At 46.5% G+C, this 26,157-nt stretch overlaps 1 protein-coding gene across 1 annotated transcript in view; it reads right to left on the bottom strand.

The window, feature by feature from the left end:
* Window positions 1-26,157, bottom strand: part of LOC138662597 (myosin-4-like) — a 145,786-nt gene that overhangs the window by 22,010 nt on the left and 97,619 nt on the right. The window contains exons 30-36 of the mRNA XM_069748410.1: window positions 6,955-7,120; window positions 6,545-6,669; window positions 2,985-3,293; window positions 2,693-2,896; window positions 2,443-2,568; window positions 2,185-2,355; window positions 1,840-1,944 (exon numbers count right to left, since the gene is read on the bottom strand). Of these exons, the coding sequence (XP_069604511.1) occupies window positions 1,840-1,944; window positions 2,185-2,355; window positions 2,443-2,568; window positions 2,693-2,896; window positions 2,985-3,293; window positions 6,545-6,669; window positions 6,955-7,120 (1,206 nt within the window). The remainder of the gene's footprint in view (window positions 1-1,839; window positions 1,945-2,184; window positions 2,356-2,442; window positions 2,569-2,692; window positions 2,897-2,984; window positions 3,294-6,544; window positions 6,670-6,954; window positions 7,121-26,157) is intronic.

Below are 26,157 nucleotides of genomic sequence, written 5' to 3'. Positions count from 1 at the left end.
CAGAAATGAATATGTGGCTCCACCTCCCATAGAGGTGGAGCCGCATATTCATGACTGAAAATGAGCGGTAACTGTGACCGCTCAATAAAGCAAGAAGATGCAGCGCCAGGAGAAGCCGGGACTGCAGGGACCACGCCTGGAGCAGGTAAGTATACGGGGAGGGGAGCGCTGCGCGATATTTACCTGCTCCTCGCTCCGGTGCTTCTCCGTCTCTAGCGTCCTCTGGCAGTGACGCTCAGGTTAGAGGGCGCGGTGACGTAGTCAGTGCGCGCCCTCTAGCTGAGCGTCAGTGCTGGAGACGGAGCCGCACGAGGAGCAGGTAAATATTGAAAGCGCCGGCGTCCTGAGCGAAGAGAGGTGAGTATGTGATTTTTTTTTTATTGCAGCAGCAGCAGCATTCTATATGGCACAGCTTGATAAGGAGCATCTATAGGGCCATAATGAACGGTGCAGAGCATTCTATATGGGGCGCAGCTTTATAAGGAGCATCTATGGGGCCATAATCAACGGTGCAGAGCATTCTATATGGGGCACAGCTTTATAAGGAGCATCTATGGGGCCATAATCAACGGTGCAGAGCATTCTATATGGGGCACAGCTATATAAGGAGCATCTATGGTGCCATAATCAACGGTGCAGAGCATTCTATGTGGGGCACAGCTTTATATGGGGCCATAATGAACGGTGCAGCGCATTCTATATGGGGCACAGCTTTATAAGGAGTATCTATGGGGCCATAATCAGCGGTGCAGAGCATTCTATATGGCACAGCTTTATAAGGAGCATCTATAGGGCCATAATCAACGGTGCAGAGCATTCTATATGGCACAGCTTTATAAGGAGCATCTATGGGGCCATAATCAACGGTGCAGAGCTTTCTATATGGCACAGCTTTATAAGGAGCATCTATGGGGCCATAATGAACGGTGCAGAGCATTATATGTGGGGCACAGCTTTATATGGAGCATCTATGGGGCCATAATGAACGGTGCAGAGCATTATATATGGCACAGCTTTATATGGAGCATCTATGGGGCCATAATGAACGGTGCAGAGCTTTCTATATGGCACAGCTTTATATGGAGCATCTGTGGGGCCATGAACGGTGCAGAGCATTATATATGGGGCACAGCTTTATATGGAGCATCTATGGGGCCATAATGAACGGTGCAGAGCATTATATGTGGCACAGCTTTATATGGAGCATCTATGGGGCAATAATGAACGGTATGGACCATCTATTTTTATTTTTGAAATTCACAGGTAGCTGCTGCATTTCCTACCCTAGGCTTATACTCGAGTCAATAAGTTTTCCCAGTTTTTTGTGGCAAAATTAGGGGGGTCGGCTTATTCTCGGGTCGGCTTATACTCGAGTATATACGGTACTTTGATGATTTGGGCCTCGACCACTAGAAAAATCATATTACATAATTGGTTAAGCCCAAATATACCACCACAATCTCTAATTTACACAAAAATCATGTTTCTTTTCAAAATGGACTAGCTAGATGCGCTGACTAGCAAGGAAAGAATGTCGAGAAGATTCTTGACCACTTGGTCTTTATTTATCCCATTACTTTCCACAAAGATTAGAGATAAACTGAGATCTCATTTTGAAAACACTCAATGGTATCTTCTACGAGTAAGTGGACGTTCGCCAATTCCTTAATACAATATAATAGAGAGCTGCACGCAGAGAAGGGATAGGTGGGAGTGGGGGAGGGATACTTGGCATTATGATGATTTCTCTTTTTTGCTACTGTTATTGCAATTTGAATTGCCATCTATGGTTATTGTTATGGAAAACTTCAATAAAAAGATAAAAAACCGGTATCTAACCTGGTAGGTCAATTCCTTCACTTTCATCTCATATTTTCGAACACCTTTGAAAGTCTCAATACCTCGTTTCTGTTCATTCTCCAACTCATTTTCCAATTCACGGACCTGTAAATACATGTGTTAAACTGGTTTCACCTGTCCCACATGCACATTCCAGGTACAGACAGCAGTGTCTGAACCAACCACGGTTCTCCTGGCCCAAACTCATATACTGTATGCCTATGATGCTGATGAGTTTGGGTCTAAAGGCGGACTGTAAATCTCAGATTTGTGAAACTGAGCTTACTCTAACCCTCACAACTATGAAATCAACATTATTTCAATTGCTGTATACAGTGTGTTCACCCTGGCTTCCAGTTTCTGAAGCTGCTTCTTGCCACCCTTAAGTGCCAGCTGTTCAGCTTCATCTAGACGGTGCTGTAGATCCTTCACTGTCTGATCCAGGTTCTTTTTCATTCTTTCCAGATGAGCACTCGTGTCCTGCTCCTTCTTTAACTCTTCTGCCATGAGAGCAGCCTTAAAACAAATTAATAAGAATGTATCTGTTCAATCATCAAATAGATTAATGCTTAGTGATAGAATGAAATAGGAAAGTTACGGTACATCTGTGATGGCTTTCTTAGCCTTTTCATCAGCATTTCTAGATTCCTGAAAAGCCTCTTCAATTTCATTCTGGAGCTGACCGATGTCATTTTCAAGCTTCTTCTTGGTAGTAATAAGGCTGGTGTTCTAAACAAAATAGGTTGTTATCTAATATTTTTCATGATCTTGATACATTCACTGGCCATTCACACAACAAATACATTATGGTTGGCTGTAGGCACTTTCAGTGATCATCAGCTGAAGATCACACCTGTGAGTGGAGAAGCTGAAGACGTTCACTGGCGTCCTGAAGTTCCTGTTCTGCCAATTTGCGTGATCTCTCTGTCTGTTCTAGAGTGGCCCTGGACTCCTCAATTTCGGTTTGTTGCAAATTGCTTCTACGTTCAATCACGGAAAGCTGTTCTTTCAAATCTTCCTGTCCTCTCAAGGTATCATCAAATAGCAGCTGACCATCCTGTCAGGAAAAAAACAATGTTAAATTGCTAGATATGAGATTGGCCAAGTACAACTTTAATTGTATAGCATTTAAATGATAAAATGACCTTCAGTTGCCCTTGGACAATTTTTAGTTGCTTCTGTGCCTCTGCAGCCTGTCGATTGGCATGGCTTAGTTGGATCTCCATTTCATTCAGGTCTCCTTCCATCTTCTTCTTAAGCCTCAGAGCTTCATTCCTACTTCTGATTTCAGAATCCAATGTGCTCTGCATGGTGTCTATACCTCTTTGTCCGTTCTTCTTAAGCTGCTCAATTTCCTCATCCTTCTCTGCATTCTTTCTTTCTATTTCTGATTTCAGCTGGTTGAGCTCAAGGTGGACACGCAAGATCTTCGATTCTTCGTGTTCAAGTGAGCCCTTTGAAGATGTAATTATAAAAGTAATAGTAAGCATACATTTCAGTAGATCCACCAACTACATAATGTCTATGGGGCAAATCATGCAATGTATGCCTTTTAAAGGGAACCTGTCACCGGCAAAATGGAAGATGAGGTAAGCCCACCGGCATCAGGGTCTTATCTACAGCATTCTGCAATGCTGTAGATAAGCCCCCGATGTATCCTGAAAGATGAGAAAAAGAGGTTAGATTATACTCACTCAGGGGCGGTCCCGCTGCAGTTCGGTCCAGTGGGCGTCGCGGTCCGGGGCCTCCCATCTTCTTACAATGACGTCCTCTTCTTGTATTCATGCTGAGCTTTGGTGCAGGCTTACTTAATCTGCCCTGTTGAGGGCAGAGTAAAGTACTGCAGTGCGCAGGTGCCGGGAAAGGTCAGAGAGGCCCGGCGCCTGCGCACTGCAGTACTTTGCTCTGCCCTCAACAGGGCAGACAAAGTACGTTGGAGCTGGAGCCGCAGCATGAAGACAAGAAGAGGACGTCATCCTATGAAGATGGGAGGCCGTGGACCAGACTGCGACGCCCATTGGACCGAACCGCCCCCCCCCAGGTTAGTATAATATAACCTCTTTTTCTCATCTTTCAGGATACATTGAGGACTTATCTACAGCATTACAGAATGCTGTAGATAAGCCCCTGATGCCGGTGGGCTTAGCTCATCTTCGATTTGGGGGATGACAGGTTCCCTTTAAAGGGATATGCAGAAAATATTTATCATCTATATACAATATAGGTGATAAAGTATGATCCATGGAGATCCAACCTCTGCGATCACGATCGGTTCCAAAAATAAAGTCCTGCTTGAATATAGCAGTTGGTGTATGTGTGACCTACACAAATGTGCTCGCAGGATGCGTTTTTTGCCCATAGACTTGTATTAGCAACGGATCGAGACGGATGGCCACATGTCGCGTCCATCGTGTGACGGATCCGTCGTGTTTTGGCGGACAGTCATCACAAAAAAACATTCAATGTAACGTTTTTGTGTCCATCACGTCCGCCATTTTCTATTGCGCATGTGCGGCCGAAACTCTGCCCCCTCCTCCCTGGACTTCAGAATAGGCAGCGGATTCGTTGAAAAACTGCATCCACTGCCCACATCGTACACAAATTTCACAATGTGCATCGGTACGTCGGCCCGACGCATAGCGACGGACCCATACCGACGCAAGTGTGAAAGTAGCCTTATTCACTTGAGTGGGTCTATGCTAGTGGTAGTGTGCAATCATGATTCCCGCTCTTATACTGCCTTTTAAGAGCGCTATTCATTGCACACTACCATGACTGATCTACTCTTTATTCCCTTGAGTGGGACTGTGCTAGTGGTAGTGTGCAATCATGATTACCGCTCCTATAGACAGTACATGGAACAATGGCCAAGCTTGAGTCCTACCACCTCAGCTGCAAGGGGCTTAAGTGTCATGATCCAGACCGGGTTTTGGGTCTTGTCTCTCCTTTCCCCTGTTTGGTCATGTCAGGGGTTACCTTTCTCTGCCTCTCTGCCTCGTTCAGGTGTCAGGTCTACTATTTCTCCGCGCTGCATCCTGCAGGCAGTGTCAGGTATATTTCCTGCCTATGGCGTGTGTAGCTGGCTCTGTTAAAACCCAGATTTGTCCTGCTGCATTTAGCTGTCTTTGCCCGTGTCTGTTCATTCCTCTCTTCCCACTCTGACTGTGTTTCCCTGTGTGTTTGGATTCCCGGGTACTCGACTCTGCTTTGCCTCTGACCTAATTCTGTCTCTTCCTTCTTGTACTTCTGCTACGGACCAGTACTCACCTTTTGGTGCCCCTCTGTCTCTCTGTTTGGAGCTCCCCTTGGTACTATGCTACTCTCTGGTTTCTACCCGGCTTGTTTGACTATTGTGATGCCACCTGGTGGTAGCCTTGCTGCAGTTCTGCTGGCCTGCTCTGAGAAGGATTTCAGCCCTCTCTCCACGCTCCTGCCATCTAGTGGAGTTTCCATTTACCTGAAGAGCTGCAGCGTGACAATAAGGCCCTTTCTTCTCATGATCGGTATATAGCCCAACAATCCCATATTTATTACCATTCTACCCTTGTGGATAGTTGATGCGTGTTGTTTGTGGGATAAACAGGATTCTGAATTTTTACCTGTTAAATTCTCTGTAGAAGACACAGTAGAGGCTTCTAGCTTGTCCAATTGGCCAAATGTGCTTGTTAGTGAGCAATAATGGTAATAGGTGTAACTTACATCTATGACCAGTGCAACTGTGCGTGATCAGCAGAGTGAATGCAGCGATACCTGAAGATTACACACACACCCTGACTAGTATCAATAGATATAAAATCACCTGCCCGACTCACTTCACAATGCAGAAGTGAGAAGAGCAGAACTGACCCTTAAAGGGAACCTGTCACCCCCAAAATCGACGATGAGCTAAGCCCACCGTCATCAGGGGCTTATCTACAGCATTCTGTAATGCTGTAGATAAGCCCCCGATGTAACCTGAAAGATAAGAAAAAGAGGTTATAGATTATACTCACCCAGAGGCGGTCCCACTGCGGTGGGTGTCGCTGTCAGGTCCGGCGCCTCCCATCTTCTTACGATGACGTCCTCTTCTTGTATTCACGCTGCAGCTCCAGCGCAGGCGTACTTTGTCTGCCCTGTTGAGGGCAGAGCAAAGTACTGCAGTGCGCAGGCGCCGGGAAAGGTCAGAGAGGCCGTACTTTGCTCTGCCCTCAACAGGGCAGATTAAGTACGCCTGCGCTGGAGCTCAGCATGAATACAAGAAGAGGACGTCATGTAATTAGATGGGAGGCCCCGGACCGGACCGCGACGCCCACTGGACCGAACCGCAGCGGGACCGCCCCTGGGTGAGTATAATCTAACCTTTTTCTCATCTTTCAGTATACCTCGGGGGCTTATCTACAGCATTACAGAATGCTGTAGATAAGCCCCTGATGCTGGTGGGCTTACCTCACCATCGATTTTGGGGGTGACCGGTTCCCTCTAACTTTTTTTTTATCATTTATCTGATCATTCACCCTCATTTGAATAATGACATGGCCATGCTGCTTCATTCATTTGGCAGAGATAGCCAAATAAAGCGGTTGGGCTCTCACTGATCAGAATGTTATCATTTACACTGTGGATAGGTGATAACTTTCAATGTTGGGAATAATCCTTAGCTTTAAAAAATCTTGACTGCAGAAATAAAATATATTATAACATAGGGGGAAAATTCAAATTTTCAGACCTCAGCTTCTTCTAGAGCAGCTTGAAGATCATTCCTTTCCTGTTCAATCTGCTTTCTAGCCTTTTCTAGTTCATTTATTGATTTTGCAGTGTCCCCAATCTGCTCTGTCAGGTCTGAGATTTCCTCTGAATAAAAAAAAGAATAGGTGTTTTGCATAGAAAGTATACAGGCAACTCTACTGACAAGTTAAAGTACCAACCAAATCACCTTTGACCAGACATTTAAGGAGAACCATGGCAATTTCCTCTCTTTAGGAATATAAAGTCTAAAGAGTGGACACCACAATGGAGAACATCCTTATGTAGCTGACATTTACGGTTGATTTTAATATTGTATTACACTTTTAAAAATGTAACTAATAGAAATGCATGATTAGGTCTGTAGTTTTGGTCTTTATGAAATAGACATACGTTGTAAGTTCTTGTTTTCACGTCTCAAGGTCTCAGTTTGTTCCAGTGTTTCTTCATAAGAATTCTTCATCTTAAAGATCTCAGTGCTCAAGGTGCGAGCCTCTTTCTGAGAAGCTTCCAGTTCAGCCTGACTCTCTTCATACTTCTGTTTCCACTCTACAAGAACCTATAAATGGACAGATCATATAACTTTAAAATTTCCGATACCACTTGTTCATGACAAAAGCTGTGGCTCCTATTGTGAACTAGCTTAAAGAGAACCTGTCAGGAGGATTATGCTCAGTAAACTACAGACACTATCAGGTTGGCACCGTCATACTGATTAAGTTGTTACGTGGGTGATGAAATCCATCTTGTGGTTGCTGTTTAATCTTTATTTGTAGTTTTCAGTTAAAGAGATTCTCATGCTTTGGGGTGGGCCTGTGGAGGGGCTGTGGGCGGGGCTTTATGTGGCGCTCTGCTTACATATGCATCTGTTTGGCTTATGACAGGTCACTGATCCCTCAGTGACCTGCCCCCTATTTTACATACTGTATATAATGTTTTGAAAAAACAATTTACTATATAATTGTCTAAGGGTCACTTACGCCTGTCTGTCTGTCTTTCTGTCACAGATATTCATTGGTCGCGGCCTCTGTCTGTCATGGAAATCCAAGTCGCTGATTGGTCGTGGCAAAACAGCCACGACCAATCAGCGACGGGCACAGTCCGGCGGAAAAATGGCCGCTCCTTACTCCCCGCAGTCACTGCCCGGCGCCCGCTCCATACTCCCCTCCAGTCACCGCTCACACAGGGTTAATGCCGGCGGTAACGGACCACGTTATGCCTTGGGTAACTCACTCCGTTACCGTTGCTATTAACCCTGTGTGTCCCCATCTTTTTACTATTCATGCTGCCTATGCGGCATCAATAGTAAAAAGATCTAATGTTAAAAATAATTTAATTCATGACCACAGGAGGGAGCCCGACAACAGAATTCACAACAGACCTGCCATGACGTCACGGTCATGTGACTGCGACGTCATCACGGGTCCTGCGCTACCAACCCTGGGACTGGATGCTGCTGAGTGCACCGCACACAGGCGACATGACTACAAGGGCTCCCTCCGAAGGTGAGTATGTTTATTTTTTATTTTTTAACATGTAACATACAGTCATGGCCAAAAGTATTGACACCCCTGCAATTCTGTCAGATAATACTCATTTTCTTCCTGAAAATGATTGCAAACGCAAATTATTTGGTATTATTATCTTCATTTAATTTGTCTTAAATGAAAAAACACAAAAAGAATTGTCCTAAAGCCAAATTGGATATAATTCCACACCAAACATAAAAAAGGGGGTGGACAAAAGTATTGGCTCTGTTCGAAAAATCATGTGATGCTTCTCTAATTTAGGTAATTAACAGCACTTGTATCTTACCTGTGGCACTCAACAGGTGTTGGCAATAACTAAATCACACTTGCAGCCAGTTGACATGGATTAAAGTTTACTCAACCTCTGTCCTGTGTCCTTGTGTGTACCACATTGAGCATGGAGAAAAGAAAGAAGACCAAATAACTGTCTGAGGATTTGAGAAACCAAATTGTGAGGAAGCATGAGCAATCTCAAGGCTACAAGTCCATCTCCAAAGACCTGAATGTTCCTGTGTCTACCGTGCGCAGTGTCATGTTGTGAATTCCGCTCTTGGGCTCCCTCCGGTGGTTGTAAGTGGCACTTTTGTGAGTTCTGCTCTTGGGCTCCCTCCGGTGATTGTAAGTGGTACTTTTGTGAGTTCTGCTCTTGGGCTCCCTCCAGTGGTTTTAAGTGGTATGGCTGCTCCTTGGATTTAGTAGTCTGCAGCTGCTTCCACTAATTGTCTTTCTGCTCGGCTTTTATTCCTGGCTCTTCTCTTCAGCCAGTGCCACTTGTCAATGTTTCCTGGCTGGATTCACATCTCTGCTTGGATTTCCCTGATTTCCTGACCAGTTCAGCAAAGATAAGTCCTGGCTTTGCTCATTTCAGTCCACATGTTGTGGACTTATTGTTCTGTGCATTCTATGTTTTGTCCAGCTTGTCAGTATGGATTATTTCTGTTAGCTGGAAGCTCTGGGAAGCAGATTTACCCTCCACACCTTTAGTCAGGTGTGGAGATTTTTGTAAACTCTGTGTGGATTTTTTGTAGTTTTAATACTGACCGCACAGTATCCTTTCCTGTCCTATCTATCTAGCTAGTATGGCCTCCTATGCTAAAATCTGATTTCATTTCTGCGTATGTTATTTTCCCCTCCTCTCACCGTCAATATTTGTGGGGGGCTATCTTTCCTTTGGGGATTTTCTCTGAGGCAAGATAGGTTTCCTGTTTCCATCTTTAGGGGAAGTTAGATCTTAGGCTGTGCCGAGGGGTCTAGGGAGTGTCAGGTACCCCCCACGGCTATTTCTAGTTGCGCTGCTAGGTTCAGGGTTTGCGGTCAGTACAGATACTACCTCCTTCAGAGCTTTTCCCATGTTGCTCCTAAACCACCAGATCATAACAGTACAAGTGGCCAAAAATGAATTAAATGCATCTCAAAAGAAGGAAAAGAAAGTTCTGAACCATTTTTTTTTCTGTGCTCTGTTTTGTCTCTTTTTTCCTCTTGATCTCTGGGTGTGTTAAAACCCTAGAACGCGTACCTGGGGCCTCGCAGGCCTGCTAGGTTACTTGTTTTCTATTATCTGTAAAACTACATTAGTTAGAATTTTGAAACTCAAGGTAATCCTCAGGTATATAGTTGTTAGTAATATCCAGTTGTTCATATATTTTTATGTTATAGGCATCTCGTATAGCAACACTTTTTTTGTGACTACCCCAGATTCACGTACCTGGGGCCTTTGAGGCCTGCTTTGGTTTACATGTACTCCTCAGTCTTTTTGTCTGTACTGTTGTTGGGGAAGAATTTATGACTCAGGCTTTATGACTATTGGTCATAAATAAGACTATTGGTCGATGGCTGTTGCTGGGAAGAGTGTGGATTCTGCCTGACATGGTAATGTGTCCGTAGATAGATTTGAGGCTATTCGGAGATGCATTCGTTTTGATGAAAAGAGAACTCGGCCTGTGAGGTTGGCAACTGATAAATTAGCGCCTATTAGCTATATATGGAATCTTTTTTATCAGGAACTGTTACAAACTTTACAATTCTAGCGAATATGTGACAGTGGACGAACAACTTCTTGCCTTTAGGGGACGTTGCAAATTTATCCAATATATGCCCAGTAAGCCAGCTAAATACGGCATAAAAATTTTCTGGATGTGCGATTCAGCAACTTATTATGGGATGAATGGCATGATTTACTGTGGAAAAGAAGCTGACGCTCCAGTCCAGAAAGATCTATGTTCCAACATAGTGAAAACACTAGCTTTACCAATTTTCCATTCTGGAAAAAATATCACTATGGATAATTATTTTACTAATTTAGAACTGGCCAATAAACAACTAACACTTGTTGGTACAATGAGACCAAACCGCCGCGAAATTCCACCAATAATGAAGCACAATGCACAGCGACCAATCTACGAGAGTGTATTCGGTTTCTGCAATGAGGCAACAATGGTGTCCTATAAAGCCAAGAAAGAAAAATCTGTGATATTACTGAGCACAATGCATCACGATGAAAGTATTGACACCAATGACAGGAAACAAAAACCTGAAATTATACTTCATTATAATAAGACAAAAGGAGGTGTCGACAAGATGGACGAAATGATTACTGAATATTCGTGTAAAAGGCAGACTAAACATTGGCCTGTTGCCCTTTTTTCCAATATCCTTGATGTGTCATCCCTCAATAGCTATATTGTTTATTGTCAAACTAATCCAGAATTCCATGCCAACAGGAATGACAAGAGACGTCTATTTTTGACAGAACTTTGTTATGAACTTTTGATGCCTACTATGCTAGAGAGAAGCAGCACAAAATGCTTATCAAGGCAAATTACAGAGGCAGTGATCCGATGTGGAATATGCTTTCAGGAACAGCCAGAGCAAAGAGAAAAAAAAAGAAAGCGCTGCTATATTTGTCCAGCAAAGAAAGAAAGAAAATCGGAGCGTTTCTGTTCTACTTGCGGACAAAATGTATGCAGGGAACATTCTGAAGAAAAAATAATATGCAAGAATTGTCGGGGGAATATGTAAAGTGGAAAATAAATATTCCTGCACCAAGTTTGCTACAGACTTTATGTAAAAACTTTTTATAAGAAAAAATGTATCCATCATAAAAAATTGTACTGAGTGAATATATTGGGCGTGCCCGTTTAGTTACATTTTTGTTGTTTTATGTACATAATTTTTTGCGGGAATTATACACATCTTAGGCTATGTTCCAAGTAGCGCTGGGGTTCACCAGAATGGGATCTATAATGGATCTGACCTCCTGGTAACTCCAGCTAAGGCTGATGGAATGCCGGGATTCCACCAGCCTTAGCTGAGGTCACCAGGAAGTCAGATCCATTACGGATCCCCTCCTGGTGGACCCCAGCGCTAGTGGGAATGCATCCTTACTTTGCAAATTTAAAATAAACTTTGAAAAGTATTTTTATTTGAGTTATTCCATGTTATTTGCACACAGGGCTAAAAGGCCCCAGGTACGTGAATATGGGGTAGTCACAAAAAAAGCGTTGCTATACGAAATGCCTATAACATAAAAATATACGAACAACTGGAAATTACTAACAACTATATAGCTGAGGAATACCTAGAGTTTCAAAATTGTAACTAAAGTAGTTTTACAGAAAATAATAAAAAAGTAACCTGACAGGCCTGCGAGGCCCCAGGTACGCGTTCTACCAGCCTTAGCCGGGGTCACCAGGAGGTCAGATCCATTACGAAATCCCGTCCAGGCGGACCCCAGAGCTAGTGGGAATGCATGCTTAATTTCAAATAACTTTGAAAAAAAAACATTTTTTGAGTTATTCCAAAACAGGCCTCAAAGGCCCCAGGTATGTAATAGTGTAGATTTCTATGGTCACGCATTCTAGGGTTAAGGGGTCGAGTTCCTGCCTCTGCACAGGGGGAATTTCGGACCATCTCCGCTGCGGTCTCCCATTCTTCTCCTGCCGCGGTGGAGCTTGCTCAGCGGAGACGTCGATCCCAGCGTCTCGCTCAGTCTGACTCTGTGCTAAGAGTTACTGCTGCGTTTCCTGCTTCTCCCATTGAAGTCAGTGCTGGGCAGCGGCGAGCGGACGCTTCTGGGGCTAAGTCCTGCTTTTCACATTCTGAGCATGCCCAGAGTAAGATCTCTCAGTGGAGATCGAGGGTCACATGATCAGATACTGCAGCTAAGGTCCTTGTAGCTGCTAGGACTAAATCCTGCTCTGCACGTTGAGCATGCCCAGGGCGAGATCTCTCACTGGAGATCTAGGGTCACATGCTCAGGTGCTGCAGCACTCCATTGGTCCTTCTTTGAAAGGTCTTAAACATGCTGCAGCTATTTAAGGCTAGCATGGCCGCGCTAGTATTGTCTTGATATAATGTGTGTGTGTAGATGGATGTATGTCGAAGGATGAAAGCTCCTAATCATTCCCATTCCTAGTGTTGTTGACTGTTCGCGAATGACGGTAGCTATCTAGCGCCCGACTAAGCTATCTAGCGCCCGACTAAGCCATCAGCACGAAAAACGCATTACAGCGTCTAGTTGCTGTGACCGCCAGTACGGCGCCGTGCGCTTTCTCTGCGCTTTCCTGACCCAAGCCTGGGTGGTTAGTGGCGTCCACCAGTGCGGCACCGCACGCACTTTCGTGCCTCTAAGATAATATTATTTCTGTCTCTCAGACACCCCAGTAGCGGGTGTCGAGCGCATGTGGTCTTTTTGAACTCAAATCCTGAGTCTTGGGATTGAGTTCTGAGACTCCTTGCTTGCGCTCTTGGTGCGGTACGGCGGCCCTGTGACGCAACAGGGTTCGCTTCCTTCACACAGGGTGAAGTTAACCCATGTGTGTATTCATATTGTACCGCCATATCGTCCGTCTCTACTAGCAGCAGGGTTTTCACCTGCACGGTGGACCTCGGACGGCGAACGCACCTAATACCATTACATCTTATACTTGGTGCGTTCCGCCAGTCCTAACATAATACTAGCGCCAAGGTCTGGCTAGTAAATGGCGGACGATCAGCATTTACAGCGGTACATCCAGCAGCTGGAGGGAAGGTTGGCGGCTCTTGAGCGTTCAACCTCAGCTGTGGATGTCACTGCTGTCGCTGTTCAGGCTGCTACCGTGGCTGCAGCTACCTTGTCCACTGCCACCCCTGTACCGACTCTATCTCGCCTCCCGCACCAGAAAAATTTTCTGGTGACAGTAAGTCTTGTAGGGGTTTTGGGAGTCAGTGCTCTATACATCTCGAGCTTCTGGCCTCTCGTTTCCCTACAGAGCGGGCAAAGGTGGGGTTTATCGTGTCTCTCCTGTCGGACAGGGCGTTGCAGTGGGCTACGCCGCTGTGGGAGCATGGCGATCATGTGGTGCAGAGTGCTCCGTTATTCCTGAGCACTCTGAAACAGGTCTTTTTAGGACCTCGTGTCACCCATGATACGGCGCTCCAACTGTTGGCATTGACTCAGGGCTCGTCCTTGGTCAGCCATTTTGCCGTCCACTTCCGCACCCTAGCATCTGAGCTGGAGTGGTCGGATAAAGCCCTTATTCCTATATTTTGGAGGGGGCTGGCTGACTACGTTAAGGACGCCCTGGCCACTAGGGAGATTCCCGCCACACTGGAGGAATTAATAAGAGTATCCACTCGTATTGACCTCCGTTTTTACGAGCGGAGGTTAGAGCGAGCCCAGTGTAGGCAGAGGTTTCGGCTGGCTCCCACCTTCGCCAAACCTCTGGAATCCCCAGTCCAGGCTCCTGAGTCCCATGAGCCTATGGTAGTGTCACGAGCGGGATCTAAGTCTCGGACCGCTCGTGCACTCCCGGTTTGTCATGTTTGCCAACAGTCAGGACATCTTGCCACCAGATGTCTCCAGCGGTCGAGGAAACGTCAGCATCTAGTGGTAGTAGGTGGAGGTACACTAGACACGGCGACGTTTGCCTCCAAATTGTCCTTTAAGGGGAAAATAACATTAGGCTCATCCTCCCACTCGGTAGAGCTCTGCGTGGATTCTGGGGCGGAGGGCAATTTTATGTCTTCTGCCTTCGCCAAACGTCATGCAATACCCCTGGTTATGCTACCTCAACCAGTAACGGTACGAGTGGTGAATGGGTCGACACTGCCCGCACAGATAACACATCAGACCATCCCTTTTACTCTGTCCATGTCACCATCTCATCAGGAGATTATATCTCTGCTCGTCATTCCTGAGGGAATTGATGAGGTCCTGTTGGGGATACCTTGGCTACGGTACCACTCTCCTCACATCGAGTGGTCCTCAGGCAGAATTCTGGGATGGGGTGAATCTTGTGGGGGTAGGTGTCACTGATAGTGCGTTCAGGTTGCTACTACAGAAGTACCCGCAGATCTATCCTCTCTCCCCAAGCAATATTGGTCTTATGCAGACGTGTTCTCCAAAAAGGCGGCGGAGACCCTTCCGCCCCATCGCCCCTATGACTGTCCTATTGATCTCTTGCCTGGTGCTGAGCCTCCCCGGGGTCGAGTCTATCCATTATCTCTCCCGGAGATGGAGGCAATGTCTCAGTACATTCAGGAGAATCTGGCAAGAGGGTTCATCAGGAAGTCAGTGTCACCTGCTGGGGCAGGGTTCTTTTTCGTGCAGAAGAAGAATGGGGAACTACATCCATGCATAGACTACAGGGGTCTTAACGCCATCACCGTTAAGAACAAGTATCCTTTGCCCTTGATATCTGAGCTTTTCGATAGGCTTCGGGGAGCAAGGGTATTTACTAAACTAGATCTGCGGGGTGCTTACAACCCGATTCGCATCCGTGAGGGGGACGAATGGAAAACGGCGTTTAACACCAGAGATGGGCACTATGAGTATCTGGTGATGCCCTTCGGGCTCTGTAATGCCCCAGCCGTTTTCCAAGACTTTGTCAACTGTTAGGTGTCGAGTTCCCGCTTCTGCACAAGGGGAATCTTGAGCCATCTCCACTGCGGTCTCCCATTCTTATCCAGCCGCAGTGGAGTCTGCTCAGCAGAGACGTCGATCCCAGCATCTTGCTCAGTCTCACTCTGTACAAAGAGTTACTGCTTCTTTTCCTGCTTCTGCCATTGAAGTCAGTGTTGGGCAGCGGCGAGCAGATGCTTTTGTGGCTAAGTCCTGCTTTTCTCTTTCTGAGCATGCCCAGGGCAAGATCCATTGGAGATCGAGGGTCACATGCTCAGGTACTGCAGCACATCCCATTGGTCCTCCAGGAAGGTCCTGAAAGGGCAAAACTTTGGTAGCAGCTTCCCATTGGTCCTTTATTGGAAGGTCCTGAACGTGCTGCAACTATATAAGCTGCGCATGACCGCACGGCCATGCGCTAGTGTACATTTGTAAATGTGTGTGTGTTGTGAGTGAAAGTCGCTCTTTAAATAACCCTCCCTATTGGATGACTGTTCGCGGTAGGTGTATGTTTGCTATCTAGCGCCCAACTTAGCCATCAGCACGTAAACACACAATACAGCGTCTTATTGCTGTGACCGCCAGTGCGGCGCCTTGTGCTTTCACAGCGCTTTCCTGACCCAAGCTTGGGTGGTTAGTGGCGTTCGCCAGTGCGGCACTGCATGCACTCTCGTGCTTCTATTGCTGTCACTCTGACACCTCAGTAGCGGTGTCGAGCGCATGGGGTCTATGTACTCAAATCCTGTGTCTTGGGATTGAGTTCTGAGACTCGTTGCTTGCGCTCTTGGTGCGGTACCACGGCCCTGTGACGTAACAGGGTTCGCTTCCTTCACACAGGGTGAGGTTAGCCCATGTGTGTATTCACTTTGTACCGCCATATAGTCCGTCATTACTTGGCAGCAGGTTCCATCTCTGCACGGTGGACCCCGGGCTGCGAACGCACCATACTCTGTCTTATTATTTGGTGCGTTCCGCTAGCCCTAACAGTCAACAACATTTTCCGGGATATGCTTTCCACCTCGGTTGTAGTCTATCTGGATGATATTCTCATCTTTTCTCCAGATATTGACTCCCACCGGAGAGATGTTGGCAGAGTCTTCGACCTCCTACGGGCAAACTCTCTTTATGCAAAGTTGGAGAAGTGTATGTTTGAGCAGGAGTCTTTACCTTTCCTGGGCTATATCATCTCCGCCCAGGGATTGGCTATGGATCCTGCCAAACTACAGGCTGTGATGGACTGGCAAGAGCCCCATTCTCTTAAGGCGGTGCAGCGCTTTATGGGGTTCATTAATTATTACCGTCAGTTCATTCCCCACTTCTCAACTCTGGTAGCTCCCTTGGTAGCCCTCACCAAGAAGGGAGCGAATCCCAAATTGTGGTCCGAAGAGGTCTCCAAGGCCTTCACTTCTATAAAGTCTCATTTTGCTAGCGCTCCCATCTTACATCGTCCCGATGTGGATAAGCCATTCCTAATGGAGGTGGATGCCTCATCCGTTGGTGCTGGAGCAGTCCTCTATCAAAAGGATGCTCAAGGTCGGAAGCATCCATGCTTCTTCTTCTCAAAGACCTTCACACCAGCGGAGAGAAATTACTCCATCGGGGATAGGGAGTTGCTAGCAATGAAGTTGGCCTTTTCGGAGTGGAGACATCTTCTGGAAGGTGCGCGGTTTCCCTTCCAAGTCTTCACGGACCACAAAAATTTGGTCTATTTACATACAGCCCAGCGGCTGAATTCTCGTCAGGCCAGATGGTCCTTATTCTTCTCCCGGTTCCATTTCACTCTCCATTATCTCGCTGGGGAGAAGAATATTCGTGCTGACGCTCTCTCTCGCTCCCTTGTGTCAACTGAGGAGGAGGAAGAGGAGCCTCGGCTTATTGTCCCTTCGGAGAGTCTGAGAACCGTAGCTCCGGTGTCGCTAGAGTCAGTGCCTTCGGGCACGACTTTTGTTCCCATCAATCTGTGACCGGAGGTTCTCTCTTGGGCTCATTCCTCCAGGGTGGGTGGACAAAAAGGACATCTGAGCTGCTGGCGAGGACGTACTGGTGGCCGCATATGCTCCGAGACGTCAGAGATTACGTTCTGGCGTGTGTCTCCTGCGCCAAAAATAAGTCTCCTCGTCAACGGCCAGCTGGTTTGTTATACCCTCTGCCGGTGGCAGACAGGCCCTGGGAGATGGTCGGTATGGACTTTGTGGTGGGTTTGCCCAAGTCTCGTGGCTGTACAGTCATTTGGGTAATCACCGACAATTTTTCTAAAATGGTGCATTTGGTGCCGCTTCCTCGGCTACCTTCTGCACGGGCCTTGGCAACGTTGTTTATTAGACATATCTTCCGCCTTCACGGTATGCCGGACAAAATTGTCAGTGACCGGGGTCCCCAGTTTGCATTTCGGTTCTGGAGAGAGCTTTGTCTTCTCAGGATTGAGTTAAATCTCTCCTCTGCCTATCATCCCGAGACGAATGGGTTGGTAGAGAGAGCCAACCAGACCTTGGTCACATATCTGCGACATTTTGTCTCTGCTAGGCAAGATGACTGGGCATCTTTGCTATCGTGGGCGGAGTTTGCTCTGAACAACGCTGTAGCCGACTCCACTGGGCAGACTCCATTCCTCCTTAAATATGGTCAACATCCGCGGGTACCTGTGCCCATGCCCGTGTCTTCCGCCATTTGGGATCGCACTCAGGATGCCATTCGGGCTTCCAAGGAGAGAATGAGGTCCTCCGCCGATGCACATCCGACTTTTGCTCCTGGCGACTTGGTGTGGCTCTCCGCCCGTAACATCAGGCTGCGAGTTGAGTGCACTAAGTTTGCGCCTCGCTACTTAGGTCCTTTCAAGGTCCTCGAACAGGTTAACCCTGTGGTCTACCATCTGGCCCTTCCTCCACGCTTGGGTATCACTGACACCTTTCATGTGTCCCTCTTGAAACCCGTATACATGTCCCGGTTTTCTGAGTAATCTGCCGGGACATCGGGTTCGTCTACGGATGATTACGAGGTGAACGCTATTTTGGGGTACAAGGTGGTACGTGGTAAAAAATTCTATTTGGTGGATTGGAAGGGTTATGGCCCTGAGGACAGGTCCTGGGAGCCTGCTGAGCACATTCGGGCTCCGCAGCTCATTGCTGCCTTCGAACGTAGCGAGGCCCAAGGAGGGGGGGGGCCTAGGAGGGGGGGTAATGTTAGGGGTCGAGTTCCTGCCTCTGCACAGGGGGAATCTCGGGCCATCTCCGCTGCGGTCTCCCATTCTTCTCCTGCCGCAGTGGAGCTTGCTCAGCGGAGACGTCGATCCCAGCGTCTCGCTCAGTCTGACTCTGTGCTAAGAGTTACTGCTGCGTTTCCTGCTTCTCCCATTGAAGTCAGTGCTGGGCAGCGGCGAGCGGACACTTCTGGGGCTAAGTCCTGCTTTTCACATTCTGAGCATGCCCAGAGTAAGATCTCTCAGTGGAGATCGAGGGTCACATGATCAGATACTGCAGCTAAGGTCCTTGTAGCTGCTAGGACTAAATCCTGCTCTGCACTCTGAGCATGCCCAGGGCGAGATCTCTCACTGGAGATCTAGGGCCACATGCTCAGGTGCTGCAGCACTCCATTGGTCCTTCTTTGAAAGGTCCTAAACATGCTGCATATAATGTGTGTGTGTAGATGGATGTATGTCGAAGGATGAAAGCTCCTAATCATTCCCATTCCTAGTGTTGTTGACTGTTCGCGAATGACGTTAGCTATCTAGCGCCCGACTAAGCCATCAGCACAAAACACACATTACAGCGTCTAGTTGCCGTGACCGCCAGTACGGCGCCGTGCGCTTTCTCTGCGCTTTCCTGAACCAAGCCTGGGTGGTTAGTGGCGTCCGCCAGTGCGGCACCGCACGCACTTTCGTGCCTCTAAGATAATATTATTTCTGTCTCTCAGACACCCCAGTAGCGGTGTCGAGCGCATGTGGTCTTTTTGAACTCAAATCCTGAGTCTTGGGATTGAGTTCTGAGACTCCTTGCTTGCGCTCTTGGTGCGGTACGGCGGCCCTGTGACGCAACAGGGTTCGCTTCCTTCACACAGGGTGAAGTTAACCCATGTGTGTATTCATATTGTACCGCCATATCGTCCGTCTCTACTAGCAGCAGGGTTTTCACCTGCATGGTGGACCTCGGACGGCGAACGCACCTAATACCATTACATCTTATACTTGGTGCGTTCCGCCAGTCCTAACAGGGTGGTTCAGTTTTTATGCTCTGGCATGGATGTTCAGGGTTTGTTTTCTCGTGTGGATCAACTTGCTGCAAGAGTACAGAGTATCCAAGATTATGTTGTCCAGACTCCAGCTTTAGAGCCTAGAATTCCTACTCCTGATTTGTTTTTGGGGACAGATCCAAGTTTTTGAACTTTAAAATTAACTGCAAATTGTTTTTTGCTTTGAAACCCCGTTCTTCGGGTGATCCCATTCAGCAAGTAAAAATCATCATATCCTTGCTGCGTGGTGACCCTCAAGACTGGGCTTTTTCTCTTGAATCAGGGGATCCGGCATTATTGAATGTAGACGCATTTTTTCAAGCGCTCGGATTATTGTATGAGGAACCTAATTCTGTGGATCATGCAGAAAAAACCCTGTTGGCCCTGTGTCAAGGTCAGGAAGCGGCAGAATTATACTGCCAGATATTTAGAACATGGTCTGTGCTCACTAAATGGAATGAGGAGGCTCTGGCTGCAATTTTCAGAAAAGGTCTTTCTGAAGCCCTTAAAGATGTTATGGTGGGCTTCCCTACGCCTGCTGGTTTGAGCGAATCTATGTCTCTAGCCATTCAGATTGATCGGCGTCTGCGCGAGCCCAAAGCTGTGCACCATATGGCAGTGTCCTCTGAGCAGAGTCCTGAGCCTATGCAATGTGATAGGATTTTGACTAGAACAGAACGGCAGGAATTCAGACGTCAGAATAGGCTGTGTTTTTACTGTGGTGATTCTGCTCATGTTATTTCTGATTGCCCTAAGCGTACTAAGAGAGTCGCTAGGTCTGTTACCATTAGTACTATACAGCCTAAATTTCTCTTATCTGTGACCCTGATTTGCTCATTGTCGTCCTCTTCTGTCATGGCATTTGTGGATTCAGGCGCTGCCCTGAACTTAATGGACTTAGAATTCGCCAGGCGCTGTGGTTTTTCCTTGCAGCCTTTGCAGAGCCCTATTCCTTTGAGGGGTATTGATGCTACACCATTGGCCAAGGATAAACCTCAGTACTGGATGCAGATGACTATGTACATGGCTCCAGCACATCAGGAAGATTGCCGTTTTCTGGTGTTGCATAACCTGCATGATGATGTTGTACTGGGTTTTCCATGGTTACTGGAACATAATCCGGTGCTGGATTGGAAAACTATGTCTGTGACTAGTTTGGGTTGTCAAGGGGTACATAGTGACGTTCCTTTGATGTCAATTTCCTCTTCCCCCTCTTCTGGGGTCCCTGAGTTTTTGTCGGATTTCCAGGATGTATTTGATGAGCCCAAGTCCAGTTCCCTTCCACCGCACAGGGACTGTGATTGTGCTATTAACTTGATTCCTGGCTGCAAGTTCCCTATGGGCCGACTTTTCAATCTGTCTGTGCCAGAGCATGCCGCCATGCGGAGTTATGTTAAGGAGTCTTTGGAGAAGGGGCATATTCGTCCCTCTTCGTCACCATTGGGAGCGGGTTTCTTTTTTGTTGCTAAGAAGGATGGCTCCTTGAGACCCTGTATAGATTATCGTCTTCTTAATAAGATCACGGTCAAATTCCAATACCCCTTGCCTTTGCTTTCTGATTTGTTTGCTCGGATTAAGGGGGCTAGTTGGTTTACTAAGATTGACCTTCGAGGGGCATATAATCTTGTTCGTATTAAACAGGGTGACGAATGGAAAACTGCATTTAATACGCCCGAAGGCCATTTTGAATACCTTGTGATGCCATTCGGGCTCTCTAATGCTCCATCTGTGTTCCAATCTTTCATGCATGATATTTTCCGCAATTATCTTGATAAATTCATGGTTGTATATTTGGATTATATTTTGATTTTTTCCGAGGATTGGGAGTCTCATGTGAAGCAGGTCAGGATGGTATTCCAGATCCTTCGTGATAATGCTTTATTTGTGAAGGGGTCTAAGTGCCTATTCGGAGTTCAGAAGGTCTCTTTTTGGGGTTTTATTTTTTCTCCCTTGATCCTGTGAAGGTCCAAGCCATTCATGACTGGATTCAACCCACATCTGTGAAGAGCTTTCAGAAATTTTTGGGCTTTGCTAATTTCTATCGCCGTTTCATTGCCAACTTTTCCAGTGTGGTTAAGCCCCTTACTAATTTGACGAAGAAAGGCGCTGATGTGACGAATTGGTCCTCTGCGGCTGTTGAGGCCTTCCGGGAGCTTAAACGCCAATTTACTTCTGCCCCTGTGTTGCGTCAGCCGGATGTTTCTCTTCCTTTTCAGGTTGCGGTTGACGCTTCTGAGATTGGGGCAGGGGCCGTTTTGTCTCAGAGGAATTCTGATGGTTCTTTGATGAAACCGTGTGCTTTTTTTTCCAGAAAGTTTTCGCCTGCGGAGCGCAATTATGACGTCGGCAATCGTGAGTTGTTGGCTATGAAGTGGGCATTTGAGGAGTGGCGACATTGGCTTGAGGGAGCCAAGCACCGCATTGTGGTCTTGACTGATCATAAGAATCTGATTTACCTCAAGTCGGCCAAGCGGCTGAACCCTAGACAGGCTCGATGGTCCCTGTTTTTCTCCCGTTTTGATTTTGTGGTCTCGTATCTTCCGGGTTCTAAGAATGTTAAGGCTGATGCCCTCGCTAGGAGTTTTTTGCCTGATTCTCCTGGAGTCCTTGAGCCGGTTGGCATTCTTAAGGAAGGGGTGATTCTTTCTGCCATCTCCCCTGCTTTGCGGCGGGTGCTTCAGGAATTTCAGGCTGATAAACCTGATCGCTGTCCTGTGGGGAAGCTGTTTGTTCCTGATAGATGGACAAGTAGGGTAATTTCTGAGGTTCATTGTTCAGTGCTGGCTGGTCATCCTGGGATTTTTGGTACCAGAGATTTGGTTGCTAGGTCCTTTTGGTGGCCTTCCTTGTTGCGGGATGTGCGTGCTTTTGTGCAGTCCTGTGGGACTTGCGCCCGGGCCAAGCCTTGCTGTTCCCGCGCTAGTTGGTTGCTTTTGCCTTTGCCGATCCCTGAGAGGCCCTGGACGCATATTTCCATGGATTTTATTTCGGATCTTCCTGTTTCCCAGAAGATGTCTGTTATCTGGGTGGTTTGTGACCGGTTCTCTAAAATGGTCCATTTGGTACCTTTGCCTAAGTTGCCTTCCTCCTCTGATTTGGTTCCATTGTTTTTTCAGCATGTGGTTCGTTTGCATGGCATTCCTGAGAATATTGTGTCTGACAGAGGTTCTCAGTTTGTCTCTAGGTTTTGGCGGGCCTTTTGTGCTAGGATGGGCATTGATTTGTCTTTTTCTTCGGCGTTTCATCCTCAGACTAATGGCCAAACTGAGCGAACTAATCAGACCTTGGAAACCTATTTGAGATGCTTTGTGTCTGCTGATCAGGATGATTGGGTGGCTTTCTTGCCGTTGGCCGAGTTTGCCCTTAATAATAGGGCTAGTTTGGCTACTTTGGTTTCACCTTTCTTTTGTAATTTTGGTTTTCATCCTCGTTTTTCTTCATGGCAGGTTGAGCCTTCTGATTGTCCTGGTGTGGATTCTGTGGTGGACAGGCTGCAGCAGATTTGGACTCATGTGGTGGACAATTTGACTTTGTCTCAGGAAAAGGCTCAACGTTTTGCTAACTGCCGTCGGTGTGTTGGTCCCCGGCTTTGTGTGTGGGATTTGGTTTGGTTGTCTTCTCGTCATGTACCTATGAAGGTTTCTTCCCCTAAGTTTAAGCCTCGGTTTATTGGTCCTTATAAGATTTCTGAAATTATCAATCCGATGTCTTTTCGTTTGGCTCTTCCAGCCTCTTTTGCCATTCATAATGTTTTCCATAGATCTTTGTTGCGGAGATATGTGGTGCCCGTTGTTCCCTCGGTTGATCCTCCTGCCCCGGTGTTGGTTGAGGGAGAGTTGGAATATGAGGTTGAGAAAATTTTGGATTCTCGTTTTTCGAGGCGGAGGCTTCAGTATCTTGTCAAGTGGAAGGGTTATGGCCAGGAGGATAATTCTTGGGTTGTTGCCTCCGATGTCCATGCCGCCGATTTGGTTCGTGCTTTTCATTTGGCTCGTCCCGATCGGCCTGGGGGCTCTGGTGAGGGTTCGGTGACCCCTCCTCAAGGGGGGGGTACTGTTGTGAATTCCACTCTTGGGCTCCCTCCGGTGATTGTAAGTGGTACTTTTGTGAGTTCTGCTCTTGGGCTCCCTCCAGTGGTTTTAAGTGGTATGGCTGCTCCTTGGATTTAGTAGTCTGCAGCTGCTTCCACTAATTGTCTTTCTGCTCGGCTTTTATTCCTGGCTCTTCCCTTCAGCCAGTGCCACTTGTCAATGTTTCCTGGCTGGATTCACATCTCTGCTTGGATTTCCCTGATTTCCTGACCAGTTCAGCAAAGATAAGTCCTGGCTTTGCTCATTTCAGTCCACATGTTGTGGACTTATTGTTCTGTGCATTCTATGTTTTGTCCAGCTTATCAGTATGGATTATTTCTGTTAGCTGGAAGCTCTGGGAAGCAGATTTACCCTCCACACCTTTAGTCAGGTGTGGAGATTTTTGTAAACTCTGTGTGGATTTTTTGTAGTTTTAATACTGACCGCACAGTATCCTTTCCTGTCCTATCTATCTAGCTAGTATGGCCTCCTATGCTAAAATCTGATTTCATTTCTGCGTATGTTATTTTCCCCTCCTCTCACCATCAATATTTGTGGGGGGCTATCTTTCCTTTGGGGATTTTCTCTGAGGCAAGATAGGTTTCCTGTTTCCATCTTTAGGGGAAGTTAGATCTTAGGCTGTGCCGAGGGGTCTAGGGAGTGTCAGGTACCCCCCACGCCTATTTCTAGTTGCGCTGCTAGGTTCAGGGTTTGCGGTCAGTACAGATACCACCTCCTTCAGAGCTTTTCCCATGTTGCTCCTAAACCACCAGATCATAACAGTGTCACCAAGAAGTTTAAAGGCCTTGGCACTGTGGCTAACCTCCCTAGATGTGGACTGAAAAGAAAAATTGACAAGAGATTTCAACGCAAGATTGTGCGGATGTTGGATAAATAACATCGACTAACATCCAAGTTCAAGCTGCCCTGCAGTCCAAGAGTAGAACAGTGTCAACCCGTACTATCCGTCGGCGTCTGAATGAAAATGGGCTGTATGGTAGGAGACCCAGGAAGACCCCACTTCTTACCTCGAGACATAAAAAAGCCAAGCTGGAGTTTGCCAAAACTTACCTGAAAAAGCCTAAAATGTTTTGGAAGAATGTTCTCTGGTCAGATGAGACAAAAGTAGAGCTTTTTGGGCAAAGGCATCAACATAGAATTTACAGGAGAAAAAGAGAGGCATTCAAAGAAAAGAACACGGTCCCTACAGTCAAACATGGCGGAGGTTCCCTGATGTTTTGGGGTTGCTTTGTTGCCTCTGACTGCTTGACCGTGTGCATGGCATTATGAAGTCTGAAGACTACCGATAAATTTTGCAGCATAATGTAGGGCCCAGTGTGAGAAAGCTGGGTCTCCCTCAGAGGTCATGGGTCTTCCAGCAGGACAATGACCCAAACACACACTTCACAAAGCACTAGAAAATTGTTTGAGAGAAAGCACTGGAGACTTCTAAGGTGGCCAGCAAAGAGTCCAGACCTGAATCCCATAGAACACCTGTGGAAAGATTTAAAAATGGCAGTTTGGAGAAGGCACCCTTCAAATATCAGGGACCTGGAGCAGTTTGCCAAAGAAGAATGGTCTAAAATTCCAGCAGAGCATTGTATGAAACTCATTGATGGTTACCGGAAGCGGTTGGTCGCAGTTATTTTAGCTAAAGGTTGTGCAACCAAGTATTAGGCTGAGGGTGCCAATACTTTTGTCTGGGCCATTTTTGGAGTTTTGTGTGAAATGATCAATGTTTTGCTTTTTGCTTCATTCTCTTTTGTGTTTTTTCATTTAAGACAAATTAAATGAAGATAATAATACCAAATAATTTGTGTTTGCAAACATTTTCAGGAAGAAACTGAGTATTATCTGACAGAATTGCAGGGGTGTCAATACTTTTGGCCATGACTGTACGTGGCTGCGCAATATACTACGTGACTGGCAATATATACTACTTGGCTGGGCAATATACGGGGTAATATACTACGTGGCTCTGTGCTGTATACTACATCGCTGTGCAATATACTACGTGTCTGTACTGTATACTACGTCACTGGGCAATATACTATGTAACTGAGCAATATACTACATGACTGGGCAATATACTACGTGACTGGGCAATATACTACTTGACTGGGCAATATGCTACGTGACTGGGCAATATACTACGTGGCTGGGCAATATACTACGTGACTGGGCAATATACTATGTGACTGGGCAATATACTACTTGACTGGGCATTACTACGTGACTGGGCAATATACTACGTGACTGGGCAATATATTACGTGACTGGGCAATATACTACGTGGGCTGTGCATTATACTACGTCGCTGGGCAATATACTACGTGGCTGGGCAATATACTACGTGGCTGGGCAATATACTATGTGGCTGGGCAATATACTACGTGGCTGGGCAATATACTATGTGGCTGGGCAATATACTACGTCGCTGGGCAATATACTACGTAGCTGGGCAATATACTACGTGGGCTGTGCAACATACTACGTGGACATGCATATTCTAGAATACCCGATGCGTTAGAATCGGGCCACCATCTAGTATATATATATTCACATTCAGCAGGCAGGCAATCCGATAGATGCTACTGTGCAGGCACCACCAGCACCATTTTGCTAGAGGGAAACAAATGTCTCCGCCAAGATAGCATCTATTGGATTTTTTGAGAGAGAATTTTTTTTCTGAATAAACTTATATCAGCAAATAAAATAATGAAATGTGCATTATAGACGAGATCATGTTGCAACACAGGTGCCGCCTGATGAATGTTTTTTTTTTTTAACCAAAACATATTGTATTCAGTATGTGTAAATGGGGGGCAAGTCACAGTGACCTGTCAGAAGTCATACCGTTGAATATGTAAGTAGAGCACTACATAAAGCCCCA

The sequence above is a fragment of the Ranitomeya imitator genome, chromosome 2 (genome assembly GCF_032444005.1).
Source record: "Ranitomeya imitator isolate aRanImi1 chromosome 2, aRanImi1.pri, whole genome shotgun sequence".
Taxonomy (NCBI): domain Eukaryota; kingdom Metazoa; phylum Chordata; class Amphibia; order Anura; family Dendrobatidae; genus Ranitomeya; species Ranitomeya imitator.
Note: the sequence above shows the minus strand (reverse complement) of the source record. Positions and strands in the feature narration are given on the sequence as shown.